Here is a 22,209-nt window from a genome sequence, read left to right on the forward strand (position 1 = left end):
GAACCTGAATAGGCATTTTTCCAAAGAAGACATACAGATGGCCAACAAACAAATGAAAAGATGCTCAGCATCACTAATCATCAGGAAAATGCAAATCAAAACCAGAGTGAGACACTATCTCACACCTGTGAAAAATGGCTATTATTAAAACGACAACAAATAAAAATTGTTGGATTGGGATGGGGAGAATGGGGAACCCTTGTGCAATATTGATGGAAACGTAAATTGGTGTAGCAACTGGAAAACAGCACGGAGGTTCTTCAAAAAACTAGAACTACCATATAATGCAGCAGTTACATGTCTGGGTATTTTCCCAAAGGAAACAAAGACACTAATTTGGAATGATATATTCATCCCTATGTTTACTGCAGCATTACTCACAGTAGCCAAGATATGAAAGCAACCTCAGTACCCATGATAGATGAATAGCTAATGATGTTGTATGTGTATACATATATATGCTAGAATATTACTCAGCCATAAAAAGGAATGAAATCTTGTTGTTTGTGACAGCATGATGGACCTCAAGGGAATTATGCTAAGTGAAATGAGACAAAGAAAACACTATATGATTTCACATATATGTGGAATCTAAAAAACAACAAATGAACAAACATAGCAAAACAGAAACAGTTATTGAAGCAGAGAGCAAACGGTGGTCAGAGGGAGGGGTGCAGGGGAATGAGTGAAACAGATAAGGGAGATCACGAGGTACAAACTTCCAGTTACAAAATAAATGAATCACAGGGATGAAATGTACAGAGTGGGAAATATAATCAATAATAATAATATATCTTTTATGATGATGGGTGGTAACTAGACTTGTGGTGATCATTTTGTAATGTACAGAAACACCAAATCACTCTGCTGTGCACCAGGACCTATCATAGTGCTATAGGTCACTTATAGTTCAAAAAACCACAAACAAGCAAATTCATAGAAAAAGAGATAAGATCTGTGGTCACCAGAGGTCGAGTTTGCAGGGAGTGAGAATTGGATGAAGGTGGTCAAAAGGTACCAACTTCCAGTATAAGATAAATAAGCACTAGGGATGTCATGTATGACAGGATAAATATAATTAATACTGCTGTATGTTATATATGAAAGCTGTTAAGAGAGTAAATCCTGAGTTCTTATCACAAGGAAGAAATGTTTTTCTGTGTTTTGTATCTGTATGAGATGATGGATGTTAACTAAACTTACCATGATCATTTCATGATGTATGTCAGTAAGTCATCACGCTGTTTTGTAATACTTTTAGCATGTTCAGGCTTTCCTTAAGTTGCAGGTTCCTTAATACCAGTACCAACAGATGTTAGAATGGGCTTGCAAAAGCAGTCTTGAAATTTTGTCTGGTGTAATAGGATTTATTTTTCTGTTTAACTTATATTGCTTTAATGTGATATTGGAAATAATATTAGAAATAATTTATTATTTTTATTTGGTTTATATCCTCCTGTTTCCTACTTGACACATTTAGATCACAATGAGAACAGATTTCAGTGCTAGTAAATCTCCTTGTTCTTCAGTCACTAAGTCATGTCCAACTCCTTGCAACCCCATGGAATGCTGCACGCCAGGCTTCGCTGTCCTTCAGTATCTCCCCAAGTTTGCTCAAACTCATCCATTGAGTCAGTGATGCCATCTCCTGGTTTACCCTTAATCTTTTGGTGTTTTGTGTTCTGTTCTAAATTTAGATATCCAAAGAGAAGAAGAAAAAGTGAAACGATCTGTGAAAGATGCTGCCAAGAAGGGTCAGAAGGATGTCTGTGTGGTTCTGGCCAAGGAGATGATCAGGTCAAGGAAGGCCGTGAGCAAGCTCTATGCATCCAAAGCGCACATGAACTCCGTGCTCATGGGGATGAAGAACCAGCTGGGTAAGACAGCAGTTCTTACAACCACCTCATTAACTGAGGCTCTTGCCATATCCTAACACTAGTTTCCTTGAATAGGAAGAACAGTCTCAGTTCTGGCATTTACTCTTTATATTGTCTTAGGTGGGGAGTTACACGAATGCAAAATAATACTTACTATTTTCATTTTTTATTTTACTGTTATTGATTTTCTTTTGCCAGTGTTGTTGAAGTAATGGGAACGTCTACAGCTTAACCTGCTTCATTTAGAATTTAGACTATTTCCTCATGTGAACAGTGTTGAAAAATGACCTGAAGGTTGAGTCCTAGGAATAAGAAGTGGGCCCAGGACTTAGAGAGAGGACAAAGAAAGAGCTTCCTCTGTCCTGGACCCAGAGCTGCCTCAAGTAGGATTTTAAATAGTCTAAGCTTGGCTTTGGCTTTTACTCCCCTCCTTCTCTTCCTCATCTCTGGCTCTCAGCCTGAGGCTTTCTTACATCTTAGGAACCTGCTGGCCTTGTGTTAGGTATTCAGCGTACATATGGACTTAATTTTTTTTTTTTAACTCATAATATTTAAGAAGAAACCTACTAATCTACTTAGCTTTCAGGATCCAGTATAATATGGTTTGCCATCTTTCACAGGCATCTGTCTCCAGGTCACTGACAGCTTGAGGCATAGGTTACATTTTACATCCAGTTGGTTTCTTTTCTTACTTAATTTTGGCTAAATGAAGAAATCCTAACCCAGAACTAGAGTTCTTTGAGAATGAATGGCAGCAAATGACTGTCAGATAATTTGACAGAGTACAGACTCTGAAATTACAGGGAAATTTTTCCACTAAAGAATATCTTCAGGGAATTCCCTGGTGGTCCAATGGTTAGGACCTCATGCTTTCACTGCCAGGGCCAAGTTCAAGCCTTGGTCTCGGAAACTAAGATCTCACAAGCTGTATGGCGTGGCCAGAAAAAAAAACAAACAGCATCTTCAACTCTGTCAGTTACTATTCTGATGAGTACATCACATTCAAGAATTAGAAGACTTGAATGTTTCAGTGTAGAGGCTGGTGCCACATGAGTGCCTGATTCATTATTTGGTTGTATTTGGCTCTGAAAGTATTTCTTTATGTTCAATTTTAACATTTGGATGTGGGTTTTTATTTTTACTATGCCTAATAGTGAATATATCAGTTTCTTTCTCCAGATACTGAAGAAATAATCTATGAATTGAGAAAGAGTTTAAAAAAAATGAGCTATTTATACTGTAGCTTCTTAAGTTTTAAAAACTGTGTTATTTCAGCCCTAAAGTGATGTATTTAGGCTGTTTAAATATTGGATAAATAACCTACATATATGCCTTTTGGACAAGCCAGGTATTCAGTACCAGAGAGAAACAGTGTAATCTTACTGTTATTTTGAAAACTAAATACACTTTATAGCCATCAGTGAAATCTTCATATTCACTTCTGTTTTTTTCTGCAGCCAGCTGAAAAGGTACGTGTTCAATTGACTGTAATAAGATTATTTAAAATTTTTTCAGCATTTGCTTTAGTGGATCAACATCAGAAAATGTTTAGCTTATTTTGCGTTTTCTCTTCCTATGAATAAGGCCCTAGAAGGCAATGGCACCCCACTCCAGTACTCTTGCCTGGAAAATCCCATAGATGGAGGAGCCTGGTAGGCTGCAGTCCATGGGGTCGCTAAGAGTCAGACACAACTGAGCAGCTTCACTTTCACTTTTCACTTTCATGCGTTGGAGAAGGAAATGGCAACCCACTCCAGTGTTCTTGCCTGGAGAATCCCAGGGATGGGGGAGCCTGGTAGGCTACCGTCTATGGGGTCACACAGAGTCGGACACGACTGAAGTGACTTAGCATAGCATAGCATAGCATACATAGACTCTTCTCCTCAGTTGCAAAGATAATATATTGGATGCTTATGTACCTAACAAGGGCTTCCCTTGTAGCTCAGCTGGTAAAGAATCCACTTGCAATGCAGGAGACCCTGCTTCGATTCCTGGGTCAGGCAGATCCACTGGAGAAGGGATAGGCCACGCACTCCAGTATTCTTGGGCTTCCCTGGTGGCTCAGCTGGTAAAGAATCCACTTGCAATGTGGGAGACCTGGGTTCGATCCCTGGGTTGGGAAGATCCTGTGGAGAAGGGAACAGCTATTCACTCCAGTATTCTGGCCTGGAGAATTCCATGGACTGTATATCCATGGGGCCGCAAAGGTCGGATAGACTGAGTGACTTTCACATGTACCTAACACCCAGAACCAATAAAATTTGACATTTTATTATATTTGCTTCAGTTTTTATATTAGAAAGCAGTATTACTAAACTTGAAGCTTCTCTGATATATCTTTCCAACCCCATTCCTTTCTCTTTCAGTCTCCCCAGAGGTAACCATTATCATAACTATTAAATATATAAAAATGGTATTATATTTTGTGTTTCATTCTGCATTGTTTGCCATTTATCATTGTAAGGTTGAAATATACCCATATAATAATATATTTTGGTATGATATTTACCATACCAACTTAATGATGAGTATGTTTTGAGATGATAAATACATATTTTTAAGTCCTAGGTCGTATTGCATCCTTTGAATGTATCACATTTTATTTTTCTTTTCCCTATTGATGGACACTTAAGCTTTTCTCAGTTTTTACTATTACTAACAGTGCTGCTATGAATGTCTTCACTTTTGCACATGTGTTTCTTTAGGACAGTTATATCCTCAGAAGTGGAATTGCTGCATTAAAAATAGCTGGGTTTAAATTTTACTAGAACTGCAAAATTGCTCTCCAAAGAGGCTAATTTGTGTTCCCACCAGCAGCGGATGAGGGTTCTTTTTTTGAACCTTTTCATCAGTCCTTGTCAGACTTTTTAATTTTTTTTTTTTTTAGACTTTTTAATTTTTGAGAAATGTTATAACATGTCTCTGGGAACTAGTGGGCTTGATCATGCTCTTCTGTTCACCTTTTCTTCCTATATACTGAATCCAAAATATCTTTTCAAGGAATTACAGCTCACAAATATTCACTAATCTATATGAAAAAAATCTCTTGTAGCATGTACTTCCAATAGTGAACATAACACACAAACAGCGTAGTTAAGAGCCTATTATTCTTTTTTTTTTTTTTTTAACTTTACAATATTGTATTGGTTTTGCCATATATCAACATGAATCCGCCACAGGTATACACGTGTTCCCCATCCTGAACCCTCCTCCCTCCTCCCTCCCCTTACCATCCCTCTGGGTCATCCCAGTGCACCAGCCCCAAGCATCCAGTATCGTGCATCAAACCTGGACTGGCAACTCGTTTCATATATGATATTATATATGTTTCAATGCCATTCTCCCAAATCATCCCACCCTCTCCCTCTTCCACAGAGTCCAAAAGACTGTTCTATACATCAGTGTCTCTTTTGCTGTCTCGTATACAGGGTTATTGTTATTCTTTAAATATACACCCATAACAACATATATTGTTGTTTCAAATATATAGTCTTTGTGGCTTTATCACACCTGCAAAGTAAAATATTTGCTATTTGATACTTATGTTAAAATACTCTTTTCTAGCTCCTCTCCTCTTTTCCATCTTTCCTTTCTCCCTGTAGGTGAGCTCATCTAACCTCGTGCCTTTAAACGCCATTGATTTCCAGATTTTTATCTTCAGGCCTGACTTGTAGGGTATAGCTGGCATCTCCACTCATTCTTAATGGGTATGTCAAAACTAATATGCCCATCCAAGCATCTTGGCTAGCCTTACTTCATCCATATCCCCGACTTCGCCCTATGTTCCCCCCTGAGAATCCAAGACTTCATGTAGTTTCTTCTGCACATGTTTCCACACGGGTTTCTAAAAGACAAAGAGTTCCATCCTTTGTGTTCCTTGGTCTTTCAAGTCTTGGGTATGTTAATGTGATCATTTCATTTCCACTGTATTTTCTGTTTCTTTCTGATAGGAAAAGATTTTAGTCAAATGCTAGATTTCCTGGGCTGATCCTTTATAATTTTTTTTTTAATCTTTCCTGTTTTCACTTTGGAAATAATAATAGTACCTTCCTTATAGGGTAATTGTGAGGCTTAATTCAGTGCCTGGCCCTTGGTAATTGCTATATGTGTGGGCTCTAAATATAATTTTTGTTACCATCATCAATTTTGTCTTTGTGTTCTGCCTTCTGAACACACTTCCTAAATTTTCTCTATTTTTTATTTCTTTTCTTGAATTTATCTATCTTAATTTTAATTTTTGGAAAAGAGTTCTCTGATCTTTATTTGAAAAATATCATTTTATTCTTATTTCCTGAATATAATATTTCTTATTGATAGTCTTAAAATATGCATTCTTTTTTATTATGGTTTACCCAGGACATTGAATATCGCTCCCTGTGCCATAAGGTAGTAGGACCTTGTTTTCCATCTATTCTGTATGTAATAGTTTGCATCTACTAACCCTAACTCCTAGTCCATTCCTTCTCTACCTCCTTAATAGCTTAAAAAAATTTTTTTTATGTTCCTTGCATTGTTTCTCAGAGTGCCTTCTTCCCACCACCCTTTTCTTCCTTATCTCTTTCCTCTTTTTACGAGAGAGGGAGGGAAGAGAGTGGAGAGGTTGGATTAAGTATGAGTTTCATAAGAAGCTTCTGCAGTCTTCTCAGGTAGGTAGCTTAAGCTACAAAGAGAAAAATTATAATTCATGTAATAAATCCATTTCTTTTAGCCACTATTATATGCCAGATGTATTTGGGGGCACCAGACATAAAATAATGAACTGTAAAGACAGTCATTGGCCTCTAGTTTTGGAGTAAAAAGCAAAAATACATAAATTTAATAAAAAGAAGCATACCTAATAAAATAATAAACTTAATAAGTAAATGGGTATTTATAAATGCACATTGTAATGAGCACTAGGAGACTATAAAAGGGAAATGCACTCAAGGGTGGCTCCTTTCAGTCTCTGATGATATCTGAAGGATGAGTAATTAAGGGGGGACTTATTCCAACCAGAGTGTCAGTGACCTGTGTGAAGGCCTTAGGGCCAAAAGAACTATGTATTTGAACCCTGAAGGAAGTAGTTCTGGGAGATTGGGGTACCTGGGCGCAAGGGAGAAGGATGGCTGAAAAGGATGAGCAGGGAGGTGAAGAAGACAGTTGGGACAGCTGTAAGAAGAGCAGGGCTTTTCAGATTCCAGTGTGGAGGCCCTGCAGATCAGCTGCAGTGGGGGTGCAGAAGCAGAGCTCTGAGGGAGAACTAGAGGCGTCCGGGTAGATGAGTGGGGGCCCGGAGGCACAGGGGAAGTAGTTCAGACTGTGCTCAGCAAAGCCCTTGATTCAGTGTGACACGAGTGCTTGACAGGGGAGTGGGAGGTGAGGCTGGAAAGGTAATCTGCAGTCAGAGTTTGGAGCTCTCAGCTGAGGGTGGTGACTTCATCTCCTAAACAGGAGAGAGCCTCATCGAGTACTGTGAGCACAACTGCAGGTGCAGCCAGGCAGGAGGCCGGGGGACCTGAGAGGGGATGGTCAGGGCCCAGCTGGGTTAGTCTGGTAGGATGAGTGGGAGAGAGGACATTGGAGAACTGCTCTGGATGCCAAGTAAGTGAACGTGGTGAAGGTAGAAATAAGCCTAAGGTGCTCCAAACCCTGAACCCAGAAAGAGCACAGGGCATTTAAAGACTCTGGAAACCCAGAAGGAGGGAGAAGCAGGCCTAAGAGAGACAGAAGACTCTACTTGGGGATGTCAGACTGGCTCCGTGCAGGTCGCCCTGCTTCCCCAGCACCTCAGCACAGTGCCTGGCCGGAGGAATCCCCAGGGAGGGTTGTTGAGGGGGTTTATAGTTGGATGTTGTCTGTTGGCAAATTAAATACAACAGAGAAGGTAACTGATAATAGAACCCAGAATAGAGAGGGAGAGGGACGTCTACATTTTGGGAGTGAGAAAAGAGAAAACTAGAAATACTGTGACATGAGTTCCCATGTCCCCATCCCACCCTGAGCCTGTTATTGTTTGAAAAGTCACCATTTGATGAAGTCATTTCTTCTCCTTAAGATGTTTCTCTTTTCAAATGTAGATGTCCCTGGGAGGGGTGGTGTATTAAGTCCTGTCAGCTATTAATACATTGTCATGATTAGATGTTTTCCAAGTGTTACTTTCTGACAGCAGCTTCTTGCAGAACAAGACAGATGATGAGTATGTTTTGGTTGGGAGAGAAAGTTAAGAGAAGCTAAGAAGGTGGGGCGGGAAACAAAATTATCATATGGTCCAGAAATTCCACTTCTGGATAAGTAAGAATTGAAAGCAGGGACTCCAAACAGATGTTTTTACATCCATGTTTATAGCAGCATTATTCATAACAGGCAAAAGGTAAAGACAATTCAGTTGTCCACTGAAGGATGAGTGGATAAACAAAACATGGTATATATAGTTCAGTGGACTACTGTTCAGCCTTAAAAAGGAAGGAGGTTTTGGGGACTTCCCTGGGTTCGATCTCTGGGTTGGGAAGACCCCCTGGAGAAGGGAAAGGCTATCCACTCCAGTATTCTGGCCTGGAGAATTCCATGGACTATATATATGTATAGCCCATGGGGTCACAAAGAGTCAGACACAACGGAGGAACTTTCACTTTCACTGGTGGTCCAGTAGTTAATACTCTGCCTTCCGATGCAGGGGGCGATGGTTCAATTCCTGTTCAGGAAACTAATATCTCACATGCTGCAGGGTGCAGCCAAATATTTAAAATATAAAAAAGAAGGAGGAAGTTCTGACACATTACAACTTTGGGTACCTTGAAGGCTAAGGTTATGCTAAGTGCAGTATGCTTGTCACCAAAGGCCAGATGCTATGAGATTCCACTTCTGTGAGGTATGGAGAATAGTCAGAATCATAGAGAAAGTGGGATGGTGGTTGCCAAGAGGTGGAGGGAGAGGGGAATGGGGAGTTAAGAGTTTAATGGGGACGAAACTTTATAAATTCAAATTCTGTAGTGCTTCATCATTTTCATATGAAATATTTTTCCTTTGCACAAACAAAATACAATATAAACAGAAAAATTTTTAAGGGTAAAAAACATCTCCTTCGTGAATTGATTGTCTCCATTTGTTTTATAGTTGATTTTTGTCATTATTCATATGAATACTTACTTTACTCAGCTGTAGGTGTAGTGTGAGCGCCCATGGTTGGCATTAGGTGAGAGTGGCTGGAGGTAATCAGCCCTCTGGAATCTTAAGCCTTATCTATCCCTGTAGTGGGCTTCCCTGGTGACTCAGCTGGTAAAGAATCCTGCAATGTGGGAGACCTGGGTTCGATCCCTGGGTTGCAAAGATCCCCTGGAGAAGGGAAAGGCTACCTACTCTAGTATTCTGGCCTGGAGAATTCCATGGATTGTATGGTCCATGGGGTCAGAAAGAGTTGGACACTTTGTGACTTTAACTTAATTTTATGAAACTTTATTGTAAGACTCCATATTTTCTTATAACTATTCATTCTGCTTATAATGGCCATGTTTAAGATGGCTTTTGTGAATGTGTTGCTCCCCTGGGCCCTTGCTCTCAGGGAATTGCATTTCGCTATTGATGCCATTTTTAATATTTTTTTCTGATTTATTTAAATTTAGCTATAATTGCCACAAGAACCTATGATAAGTGGAAACAACTTTGTAATTTTGTTGCTTTAATTATTGAAATCAGACTCAGAATATTCCCATTGGTCTTTGTATCTATGATTATGAAGCTAAATCTGTATTTAGCTGCTTTGTTTCCATATTTGGTTATTGTTATAATTTATAGCAGAACTTGTATTTGTGTGTGTGTTTCATTTGTATCTCTAGCAGGCATGGTAACATAATGTTGCTTTGTTTTTATATACTCTTTTCTGAGGGTTTTTTAAAATTAAGCTTTTTGAGAGAATTGTAGATTCACATACATGGAGTTGTAAGAAATAATACAGAGAGATTCTGTGTATACCCCTTACCCATTTTCCCCCAGTGGTAACATTTTGCAGAGTTAAAGTAAGTATTATACCCAGGAGGTCGGCATTGATACAGTCAAGCTTTAGAATTCTTCCAGTTTCCATCTTTACAGGGATATCTCATGCTGCACATCTGTAACCACACCCACTTCCCTCCCATCCCCACCCCCTCTTTATATCTGGCAATCATTAGTCTGTTTTTTTTTTCTAACTTTTTATTTTGTATTGGCGTATAGCAGGTTAACAAAAAATAGTTTCAGGTGAACAGCTAAGGGGCTTAGCCATACATATACATATATCCATTCTCCCCCAAACTCCCCTCCCCTCCTGGCTGCCACATTAATTTTATAATTTTACTATTTCAAAAATGTTATATAAATGGAATCAGCCCATATGTAAGTAACCTCTTAGGATTGGCTTTTTTTCTTTTTTATTGAAGTGTAATCAACATACACTATTATACTAGTTTCAGATGTACAGAATAGTGATTTGACATTTATATACTTTATAACTTGATCACCTCAGTAAATCTAATAACTTATCCTACAAAGTTATTGCATTATTACTGACTATAATTCCCTGTGCTGTACATTACATTCCCATGACTTATTTTATATTAAATACTATACTTATTTTATATTAAATTACTAGAAGCTGCCTGGAAAATCCCATGGACAGAGGAGCCTGGTGGGCAGCAGTCCATGGGGTCGCTAAGAGTCAGACATGACTGAGCGACTTCACTTCACTTCATGGGCACCTTGTCTTTGACAAAGGAGGCAAGAATATACAGCAGAGAAAAGACAGCCTCTTTAGTATGTTGGTGCTGGGAAAACTGGACAGCTGCATGTAAAGGAATGAAACTAGAACATCTCCTAACACCATACACAAAAATAAACTCAAAATGCACTAAAGACTTAAATGTAAGGCCAAAAACTATAAAGCTCTTAGAGGAAATCATAGGCAGTACACTTCTTGACATAAATCACAGCAAGATCCTCTGTGACTGACCTCCTAGAGTAATAGAAATAAAAACAAAAATAAACAGGTAGGACCTAATTAAACTTAAAAGCTTTTGCACAGCAAAGGAAACTATAAACAAGGTGAAAAGACAGCCCTCAGAATAGGAGAAAGTAATAGCAAGTGAAAAGTATTAATCTCCAAAATATACAAGCAGCTCATGCAGCTCAATACCAGAAAAACAACCCAATCAAAAAGTGGGCAAAAGATCTAAACAGACATTTCTCCAAAGAAGACATACAGATGGCTGATAAACACAGGGAAAGACGCTCAGCATGGCTCATTATTAGAGAAATACAAATCAAAACTACATTGAGGTATCACCTCGCACCAGTCAGAATAGCCATCATCCAAAGCACAGAGCGCTCTAAGCATGAAGTGCTCATGTGCTTCACAAGCCCCTCTGTGTGACTGTGACCTTTCTCAGTTTAAATGTCAGCTAGCTTTTATCATGCTAGCTCTATGTTTTCTGTAGAATACTAACCTTTTTATTTTTGGAGATTCTTATTTTACTGTGAAATGTATACAGCTGAAAATTTTCTGTGCTCTGCCTTTCATCCCTCCCACCTTTAACTCCTGGCAATCACTGATCTTTTTACTGTCTCCATAATTTTCCCTTTTTTGAGAATGTCATATATATACTTGGAATCATACTGTATGTAGCCTTTTAGATTTTCTTTTTTAAAAAAATATTTATTTAATCTTCGGCTGTGCTAGGTCTCCATTGCTGCGCATGGGCTTTCTCTCATTGCCGCTAGTGGGGGTACTCTCTCACTGTAGTGCACAGACTTCTCGTTGCAGTGGCTTCTCTGGTTGTGGAGTACAGGCTCTAGGCCACATGGGTTCAGTAGTTGTAGTGCATGGGCTTATTAGTTGCTCCATGGCATATGAAATCTTCCCAGACTAGAGATTGAACCCATGTCCCCTGCATTGGCAGGTGAATTTTTAACCACTGGACCACCAGGGAATTCCTAGATTGACTTCCTTCACTTAGTAATATACATAAAAGGTTTCCTCCATGTTTTTTCAAGAAAGCTCATTTGTTTTTAATGTTGATTAATAGTCACTGTGTTGATGTCCCACACTCTGTTATCCATTATTGTTCACTTGCAAGGCACATCTTGGTTGATTCTGAGTTTTGGCAATTATGAATAAAGTTCTTGTAAACATTCACATGCAAGTTTTTGTGTGGACATAAGTTTTTAACTTCTTTGAGTAAATACCAAGGAGGGCTATTGTCGGATCATATGTTAAGAGTGTATTTAGTTTTGTAAGGAGCTGACAAACTGTCTTCTGAAGTGGCTGTACCATTTTGCATTCCCACCAGCAATGATTGAGAGTTCCTATTGCTCCACATCCTCACCAGCATTTGATATCAGTGTTTTGGGTTTTGTCCAGTCTAATAGGTGTGTACTGGTACCTCGTTGTTGTTTCAATTTGCATTTCCCTAATGACGTAGGATGTTGAACGTCTTTTTATGTGCACTTTTTTTGCCATCTGTATGTCTTCTCTGAGTTGCTTGTTTAGGTATCCTGCCTATTTTTAATTGGGTTGTTCATTTCCTTATTGATGATAAATATAGATACTTAGATAATAAATATGACATAGATGATATTTATCATTGATGGTAAATATGACACTTTAAAAGCTTTAAGAGTTCTTTCTATATGTTAGACCACAATCTTTTTCATCATAAATGGCTGATGAAAATCTTTTCTTCCAGCTTTTGGCTTGTTTTCTCATTCTGTTGTGGGGATAACTGTGTTTACTTATAAAATAATTTTTTTCTGACACGTGCTTTTCTTCCTTGTGTAACATAATTTGTTACTACCATGATTTCTTTTAAAGAATATAGGGATTTCCCTGAAGGTCCAGGGGTTAAGAATCCACCTTCCGGTGCAGGGGATGTAGTTTTGATCCCTGGTTGGGGAACTGAGATCCCACACGCCTCAGGGCAACTAAGCCTGCATGCTGCACAAAAGATCTTGTGTGCCTCAACTAAGACTCCACACAGTCAAATAAATAAATATTGAAAAGAAGAATATATAGTATGTGTATGGTCTTGGACTACAGAGAATGTTTTCTAACTGTCACCACCTTACACTGACACACATTTTCTCTTATTTTCCTGTTGACCAGTGGCAGGTCCCTCCCAGAGCAGCTGCGATCCATCAACTGGTGTGTGGGAAGCGTTGCTTGCGTTGCCTAAAGCCTCTTTTCCAGTCTGGCCCTGGCAAGGCCTAGAGACATTCTTCTGTGTGTGACTTGTCCTGATGTCACAGTTGTTCCTAGCTAGCTTCGTTCCCTCAGGGTCAGACTCTGGCCTTCAGGTGTGAGTCTTGGTGTGCCTGAAGAATTTGTACCTATTGGAGCCAGAGTAGCACCCAGTTTAGCAAAGTCTGCTTCGGTCAGCCAGCACAGTCATGCAGTCCACAAGCACATGAATAGCCCTGGGAGCCCGCCCACTCCCGCTGACCTTTATTAGAGCAGCCTGTGATTTGCCTGTCTGTCTTTATTCCATCCTGTGCTGCATTGTGTTGAGCGATCCTGTCATCTTTGCCTTTCAGCGGTTTTGCGAGTGGCTGGTTCCCTGCAGAAGAGCACAGAAGTGATGAAGGCCATGCAGAGTCTTGTGAAGATCCCGGAAATCCAGGCCACCATGCGGGAGCTGTCCAAAGAGATGATGAAGGTGACCTGGGGCTGACCCTGTGTCCTCTTCCAGAGCACTAGGAGTCAGCCAGCGGCAGAGCCTGGGCCAGTGTGCACGGGAGCAGACAGGTCATTGTGTTGTGGCCCGGCAGAAATGATTTTGAGGATAGAAGCTGTGGGTTTTGTTTTTTTTTTTAACACCAGGACAAAATACAAAACAAAACAAAAATTGTATTGGTATATATATGTATTGGCCAATTAACAATGTTGTGATAGTTTCTGGTGAAGTGAAGGGACTCAGCCATTCTTATACATATATCCATTCTATGCCACACCCGCTTCCCATCCATGCTGGCACATAACATTGAGCAGAGTTCCATGTGCTATACAATAGGTTTTTGTTTGTTATCCATTTTAAATATAGCAGTGTGTACATGACATTCCCCCCAACAACCGTGAGTTCCTTTTCTCAGTCTGTTAGTCTCTCTCTGTTTTGTGAGTAAGTTCGTTTGGGTCATTTCTTTTTAGATTCCACACATAAGGGATGTCATATGATATTTCTCCTTCTCTCTCTGACTGACTTCACTCAATATGACACTCTCTAGGTCCATCCATGTTACTGCAAATGGCCTTATTTCATTCTTTTTAATGGCTGAGTAATATTCCATTGTATTTATGTACCACATCGTCTTTATCCAGTCCTCTGGAGGACAGAGGCTGTGAACACTGAAATTGTCTGAGCCGAGCATGGCAGAGGCTGGGTCAGATTGCCATTTTGCCTTAGAAGGAGCAATGGTATGTCTAGATCTCCAGGGGAGGTGGGTGACCCAGGAAGCAACTGTCTGTAGAGTTTGGGGAGCTCAGGATTATGGGCTCTGAGGTGAACAAGGAAACAGAAGAAAACCCAGGTTCCTCTGTTTGTACCAGAGGAGTGTTAGTGAAACAGGTGGTTCAAGACCAGGGGTTGGCAAAGTTTTTTTGTAAAGGGCTGGATAGTAAATGTATTTTTTATTCCCTGGGCCATAGGTCTCTGTTGTAACTACTCAACTCTACTTTGTAGTTTAAAAGTAGCTGTAGATAATATGTAAACAAATGAGCATGACTGTGTTCTCATAAAACATTATTTCTAAAAGTCAGCAGTGGATTGGGTTTGGCCTGTAGCTGGCTGACCCCTGTCTTAGACCAGAAAGTGAAAATTTCTCAGTTGTGTTAGACTCTTTGTGACCCCATGGACTTAGCCCACCAGGCTCCCCTGTCCATGGGATTCTCCAGGCAAGAATACTGAAGTGGGTTGCCATTCCTTCTCCAGGGGATCTTCCCAACCCAGGGATCAAACCTAGGTCTCCTGCATTACAGGTGGATTCTTTACCATCTGAGCCACCAGGGAAGCCCAGATAAAGGAACTGAGAACCAAATAGAAAGCAGTAAACTGCTGCTGCCCCAGGACCAGGGCCTGGCAGGGACCTGCACCAGTGGCCTTTGGGTGGGGGACAGGGCTTAGGAGGGTGCTGTTACTGAGCCCCCAGCTGCCTGTGGTGCAGCACACACGCTCTCCTGGAGAGTTCTCCCGGTCACCTTGAGATGTTGGTATTTTTTTCCCCTATTTTACACAGGAGTAGGAAACTGAGTCTTCAAGTTGCCAGGTGACTTGCCTGAGTGGCCTTGGTAGGAGAGGACAGGTCTGGGGTTGGAGCACAAAGGCCTGAGCTGCACCAGAGGACTTGGTGCTAGGCGGGCCCCACCAGTGCTGCCTCACAGCTGTGAGCATGTGGCCTGAGAATCCTCGTGTGTGGCTGTGCAGAGAAGCTGCCTCCCTTCCTCCCAGGGGATTTGATGTATGAACTTGGGTTGTAAACAGGGCTCCTGGGCCCAGGAGAGGGGAACAGGAGAAGAAAGTTGATAGAAAAGAAAGGCAGCATCAAAAGCCCAGAACCCAGGTCTTTGGAAGGAGAAATCCCTGAGCAGTGATCAGGATGGAACCAGGTTAGTGGGATGTATCCTCTGAGAGTGATACGTGGGTGTCTCACCTCACATTGTGATGTCTGTCTATCTAGAGCTGGGTAACACAGTCATTCTTCGAGTGACTTCATGCCTGCTCACTGACCCATAAGCCACTGAGATCTGAGGGTGGGGTCTTGATTATAGAATCTGGAATCTCTTCCACAAAAGTTTCTAAGCACTGAAAATAATATAGCTTTGGAGGAAGGCATATATGTAGTAGATAATATTTCCTGAATTCATACAAGGATGCCTCTCCAGGTGCAAACGGAAGCCTCTGCTGGGGTCCCAGCACATCAAGGGCAAAGACACAGTCTTACTCATTCCATGAGTCCCCAGACCCAGGGCTATCTGTGGCACAAAGCAGACATTTGGTGAATGAATGGTTGCTAGCTGGATGGATGAGTAAATGAATGGCCACTTACTCCTCCAGGATGTGGAAGGCTGTTAAGAGTCAGGTTCCCCTGGGCTCTTTTAACTGAGTTAGTATGTATTGATCCAGCAGTAAGATCCATTCTCCTAGGCCAGAGGGCTCCACTTGTAACCTTGAATGTGAAATTGTTGGTTCATTTTGGTTGGGAGGAAAAGGGTCTGAGCATGGGCAGAATACAGAACTAGCTAGATTCATACATTAAGAATCACCTGAGTGGTCTGACAGCAGGACAGAGGGCTTGCTTTAAATCTGATGCCGTCAGCATGGTCAGTGAGGGTCATGCCCTGCCTGAGTGTGGTGGAGCAAGGGCTGGAGCTGCCGCACGTGATCTCATGCTCGCGTGACATTGCTCAGCGAGGGGGACCGTTGTCCGGTGTTAGAGAGCAGTTTTCTTGTGTCTGTAGTGGGGCTGTGCTCTTGAGAATGAAGTAGGTTAATTGGCTGGCGTCAGGCTGCTGGGCATGGGGCTCACTGTAGGGAGTGTGGGCACTGCCTTGTTGGGTCCAGAAATGTTGACTTATCAGTTCTCTCAGGTTTTGGTGAATTGACTGATCCTTACCAGACCCGTCAGGCTGACTCCGGGCCAGCAGCTATCACTTGGACCTGCTGAAGTACAGGCCTTTTCTGGGTTCTATGGAGCCCCACCCTGCTCTTGGTATTTGTTATCATAGTGTCTTCTGTGACTCCAGCCTACTTTGATACTGTGTCTCAACTCCTGCACTCATAGATTTGCGACATCAGGGCAAATGCTTCCTGAGACAGCACCCTCTTGTCTCAGCAGGTTGTTCCCCACATGCTGCATTATCGTCCGAGTTACTCTGTGAAACTCTGCTGATAGAGGCCCCCTTCCAACCTTAGTACTAAATTTGGAGAGCAGTTTCCCTTTGGCTTTTTGCTTCCTCCAGAGAGGGCAGATGGCATGTGGTGTTTCCTGTGGCTTAGACCTGGGAAGGGTGGACTGGACTCACAGACACCAGATCTCAGTTGTTGCGCTGGGCCCTCAGGGACATCTGTGAGGAATGGATTTAACAGTTGTGGGAAGTGACATGGTTTATTCTATATTTAGGCTGGGATCATAGAAGAGATGTTAGAGGACACTTTTGAAAGCATGGACGATCAAGAAGAAATGGAAGAAGCAGCAGAAATGGAAATTGACAGAATTCTGTTTGAAATCACCGCAGGTATGACCCAAGATCCTCCCTCTTTCTCCTCTCCTTTTATGGCCATCCTTCCTGCATTCACAAGATTAACTAGTAGTTTTTTCTTCAGATTCTAACTCCCTTCCACATTTCTTACATTATTTTTAAAATTTTCATTTATTTTATATTTAGCTGTGCTTGGTTTTTGTTGATGCCCACAGGCTTTTCTCTAGCTGCGGCAAGCACGGGGCCTCTCTAGTTGTGGTGTGTGGGCTTCTCATTGTGGTGGCTTCTCTTGTGGAGCATGGGCTCTAGGGCACACAGGCTGTAGTAGTTGTGGCACAAGAGCTCGGTGGTTGTGGCTTCTGGGCCCTAGAGCACAGGCTCAGTAGTTGTGGTGCACAGGCTTAGTTGCTCTGCAGCATGTGGGATCCTCCTAGACCTGTGTCTCCTTGATTGGCAGTCAGATTCTTTACCAGATTTCTTTACTGAGCCACCTGGGAAGCCCCTACATTTCTTACTTTAGATTATGCAAGTTATTACTTGAAAAACAAGTATCATATCTATAACCATATTTTATAAAATACAAAGATAAAGAAGTTTTTGGTCCTGTATTCTGCTGTCAGGCGCTTAATCTAGTATAGACTTTCTTGAAAGCAGTTTGGCAGTAGCAAAGCTCTTTAACTCACAGATTGGCTTCTGGGAACTTATTCTACAGATTGGCTTCTGGGAACTTATTCTAGTAATTTAAGATTTAGCTCAAGGATGTCTGTAGTATTATTGATAATATTGAAAAGTTTGAAACAAGCTAAGTGCCTAATAATAGAATATTGGTTAAGCCCATTGTGTTACATCTACGGTAATGGAATATGTCATAGTTGTTACACAGAGATGTATTTATTGACATGGAAAGATGTTCATAATATGCGAAGAGAGCACTGTTACTGAAATACACTATTGTTTAAAAAAACACATCTATTGAAAAAGTCTAGCAGGGGGATAAATAAAAATAATAGTTATCTATGAGGGATGGTTCATAAGCTTTTAAACTGTATTTTCACTTCTAGACTTTCTGAGTTTTATGTTTAATAACAAAACTCACTAGATTTAATTTTTATTTGTTTTCAACTATTGGGGGAATGAAGGCTACAAGAAAATGTTTTGTAATGATTTAGAAACAATTTAGTTTTACTGAGAGAGAATATTTAACATCTTCATGAATCTTGAAAATTAAGTATGCACTAGTGTTTAGGGATTTAGATCAAGAGGTTCAGAATCAAAATTCTTAAAATCTTTAGTTACTGTGACTTTGATATTAGAAGTTGGTGTTTGTGCACATTTGTCATAGTAGCCCCACCAAAACAGCTGTTTTGTTGCTCCTATTCTGTTCTTGTCAAAATGAACCAGGTATGAAGGACAGAGAAAATGAGGGACCGCTGCTTAAGCTGATGTTGTGTTGACCTGTGTACTGTTTCTTTACAGGGGCCTTAGGCAAAGCACCTAGTAAGGTGACGGACGCCCTCCCGGAGCCTGAACCTTTAGGAGCGATGGCTGCATCAGAAGATGAGGAGGAGGAGGAAGAGGCCCTTGAGGCCATGCAGTCCCGTCTGGCCACACTCCGCAGCTAGGGCACCCTAGCCGGCCGCAGGCTTTCCTCCTGGCCCCGTCACCGGGCGCGCACTCCTTGAAGCCTCTGCCATTTCTGTGTCTCTTGCACTACACCTCTGGGTGAGACACTGCATTCTGGAGAAGGTTCTCTGCTACTCTCTCTTCTCTCTCTGCAGAGGCTTGGGATTCAGTGAGATAGTTCTTGAGAGGTGGTGTAATAAATGCATCATTTTCAGGAGTATAAATAGAAGTTATCTTTTTAGGGGATGAGGCCAAAGAAGTCTTGTCTTCTCACAATGCACTTCAGAGAATAGAATTGATTGCCTGAATGTTGAGGACTCTGTACTTTCTTTTTTTGGTCTGCAAAACACTATATAAATGGATTTTAATAAATTTCTGCTTTAACACTTGGTCTTATCATAGATTGTCAGGTGCAGTGAACTTGCAAGGTGTCTCTTAGCCCAAATTATGTCCTGTGTCGGCCATGAAAAGAGGTGTTACAGCAGGGCATGTGGGACTCAGAAGCTCAGTGGAAGGCACTTCTGCTCAGTGGACGCTGCTCCTCAGCCTCCACAAGGTGCTGTGCCAGCTACTCTTCCTGTGTTTGTCAGCTTTGTATAAGCAAAAGGATGCCTGGGAATTGTGACCCCTTGTTTTGGGAGCTGGGTGGCTATATTACATTGACCTGAGGCAGGTGTATGTGTCTGCAGCTTTTTCCTTCCCACTGCAGATTATGGACAGCAGTGGGGTTAGGCCTCTCTCACCCTCTGATTGCCTTCTCCTGTGTTAAGCTGGTTGTCTTGGATGTATGGGATATGAGCATACATATCAGTGCTTTCTCAAAGCCAGGAGCTGACCAATGAGAAGGGCATGGTGCAGTCATGCAGTGTAAACGATTCACACATTTCTAAGTGACGTTTTTAAATCATTCAGCAGTAGCGACTTATATTTGTGTGGGCCTGACAGTTTACAAAGCTGTTGAACATATGTGATCATTCAGTCTTCACAAATTAGGAAAACACCTCAGCTTGCTGAAGTGACATACTCTAAATCATAAAATGGCAGAACTGGGGTTCAACCCAAATCCCTCTGGCCCATGTCTGATGTGCCCTACACAGGTAAGGAAAAAAACCCAGCCACTGTCCCCCCAGGTCAGTTTCCGTAGGTTGTGTGGAGAAATGCGAATGTATTGGACGTGCTGCAGTGAGGACCTTTTCCTCTCATCCTGCGAAATGGGACTCTCCAATCCAAGGCACTGTCCTCTTACTCTTGATCTCATCTTCAGGATGCAGTTCAGTTTTTAAGTAAACTTCTTTTGAAAGAAGTTTTAGATTCAGAGCAAAATTGAGCAGAAAAGAGAGTTCCCATAAATACCTCTTGCCCTGACACATGTAGTCTCCCACTTATATGTGTATATATACACATCCCAGAAGTATGTGTATTCCTGGAATCCTACAGTATGTAGCCCTTTAAGATTGTCTTCTTACATTTAGTAATATGCATGTAAGTTTCCTCCATGTCTTTTTCATGGCTTGATAGGTCCTTTTTAGTGCTGAATTATATTTCATTGCTCACAGGTACTACACTGTACATTCACCTGTGGAAGGACATTTTGGTCGCTCCAAAGTTTTAGCAGCTGTGAATAAAGCCATACATGTCTGTGTGCGGTCTTTGTGTAGACATACATTTCACTCATTTAGGTGAATAACAAGGAGCACAATTGCTGGATCATATGGTAAGAGTATGTCTGATTCTGTAAAAAGCTGACAGTTCCAAAGTGGCGGTATTGTTTTGCATTCCCACCAGCAGTAATGAGAGTTCCTACTGCTCCACGTCCTCACCAGCATTTGATGTTGTGTTTTGCATTTTGACTGTCCTAGTAAGTGTGAAACAGAATCTTGTTTTAATTTGCATTTCCCTGAAGATATATGATGTTGAACATCTTTTTATACACTTTTTTGCCATATGTATATATTCTTTGGTGAGATATTTGTTTAGAACTTTTGTCCATTTTTAATTGGGTTGTTCATTTTCTTATTGCTGAGGTTTAAGAGTTCTTTGTATACTATGGATAATAGTCCTTTATCAGAAATATCCTTTGCAAATGTTTTCTCCCAGTCTGTGGCTTGTTTTCTAATTCTCTTCATGCTTTTCTCACAGAGCAGTTTTTAGTATTAATGAAGTCCATCTTACCGGTTATTTCATGATAGTGCCTTTGATGTTGGATCTTAAAAGTCACTGCCATACCCAAGGTCACTTAGATTTTCTGTGTTATTTTATTAGTAGTCTTATAGTTTTGTATTTTACATTTGGGGTTCCCAGGTGGCTCATTGGTGAAGAATCTGCCTGCCAATGCAGGAGACACAGGTTTGATCCCTGGGTTGGGCAGATCTCCCAAAGGAGGAAATGGCAACCCACTGCAGTATGCTTGCTGGGATAATCCCATGGACAAAGGAGCCTGGTGGGCTATAGTACATGGGGTCGCAAAGAGTTGGACATGACTGAATGACTGAGCATGCATGCACTATGATCTGTGATTAATTCTTGTAAAGCATGTAAGGTCTGTGTCTAGATTTATTTCTTTGCATGTCCAGTTATTCCAGCCCTGTTTATTGAAAAGATGGTCTTTGCTGCAGTGTACTACCCTCACTACTTCATCAGAGATCCATTGACTGCATTTATGGGGGCCTATTTCAGGGCTCTCTGTTCTGTTCCATTGATACATTTGCCTATTATTTTGCCAGTACCACATTGTCTTGATTACCGTAGCGTTATAAGTAAGTCATGAGGTCAGGTAGCATCAGTCCTCCAACTTTGTTCTTCAGCATTGTATTGTCTGTTCTGGGTCTCTTGCCTCTCTAAACAAACTTTAGAATTCATGTGTCAATATGCACAAAATAACTTGCTGGGATTTTGATTAGGATTGCTTTGAATCTACAAGTGAAGTTGAGAGGAACCAACACATTGGCAGGATAGTTTTATGACTGCATTTATCTGGCTGATTTATTCACAGAGTGATTTTGGAACTAAGGAATGCTCATAATCTCTTGAGCACTTTTGTTCTTATGTGGATAATCAGAGTTTATCCAGGTGCATGGATGGATAGAATAATGACAACCACTCTTTCAGCGATTCAAATAAAATGATCTAAATATAGGGTTGGTTTGTTTTAATTGTTTGAGGGTTTTACTCCATTCCTATTTTCAGGCTAAGGAGAAAGCACTGTTGGCTCATTATTAGGCCACACATCCCATTTTCCCCCAGTACTCTGTTGGGTATCAGATATTCTTCTGGCCCGTCAAAGTCAACACCTGCAATAAAAGTTTTCCTCTAAACCTCAAGCCCTTGACTTAGTTCCAGCACCAGCTCCTACTTGCCCCACCCTAAACACAGATGATTCTACTTGGTGCCCCCCCCAAAAAAATTTCAAGGGTACTCAGAATAGCATTCTACACCACCAATTCATTTGTTTTGTTTTCTTCTCAAACACAGCTTACTCTTTAAAAACCACTGTCCAGCTTGTGGTGATCACCCAGC

The 22,209-nt window shown here is 41.1% G+C and overlaps 1 protein-coding gene across 2 annotated transcripts in view; it reads left to right on the top strand.

Annotated features, from left to right (window-relative positions):
• CHMP3 (charged multivesicular body protein 3) overlaps positions 1-21,828 on the top strand; it is a 40,844-nt gene extending 19,016 nt beyond the window's left edge. For both annotated transcript variants that reach the window (XM_027555500.1, XM_027555499.1), the window contains 4 exons: positions 1,698-1,877; positions 13,413-13,534; positions 16,992-17,106; positions 18,547-21,828. In XM_027555500.1, coding sequence (XP_027411301.1) covers positions 1,698-1,877; positions 13,413-13,534; positions 16,992-17,106; positions 18,547-18,692 — 563 coding nt within the window. In that variant the 3' untranslated portion in view covers positions 18,693-21,828. The remainder of the gene's footprint in view (positions 1-1,697; positions 1,878-13,412; positions 13,535-16,991; positions 17,107-18,546) is intronic.
• Positions 21,829-22,209: the final 381 nt, after the last annotated feature.

The sequence above is a fragment of the Bos indicus x Bos taurus genome, chromosome 11 (assembly GCF_003369695.1).
Source record: "Bos indicus x Bos taurus breed Angus x Brahman F1 hybrid chromosome 11, Bos_hybrid_MaternalHap_v2.0, whole genome shotgun sequence".
NCBI classification, from domain to species: Eukaryota; Metazoa; Chordata; class Mammalia; order Artiodactyla; family Bovidae; genus Bos; species Bos indicus x Bos taurus.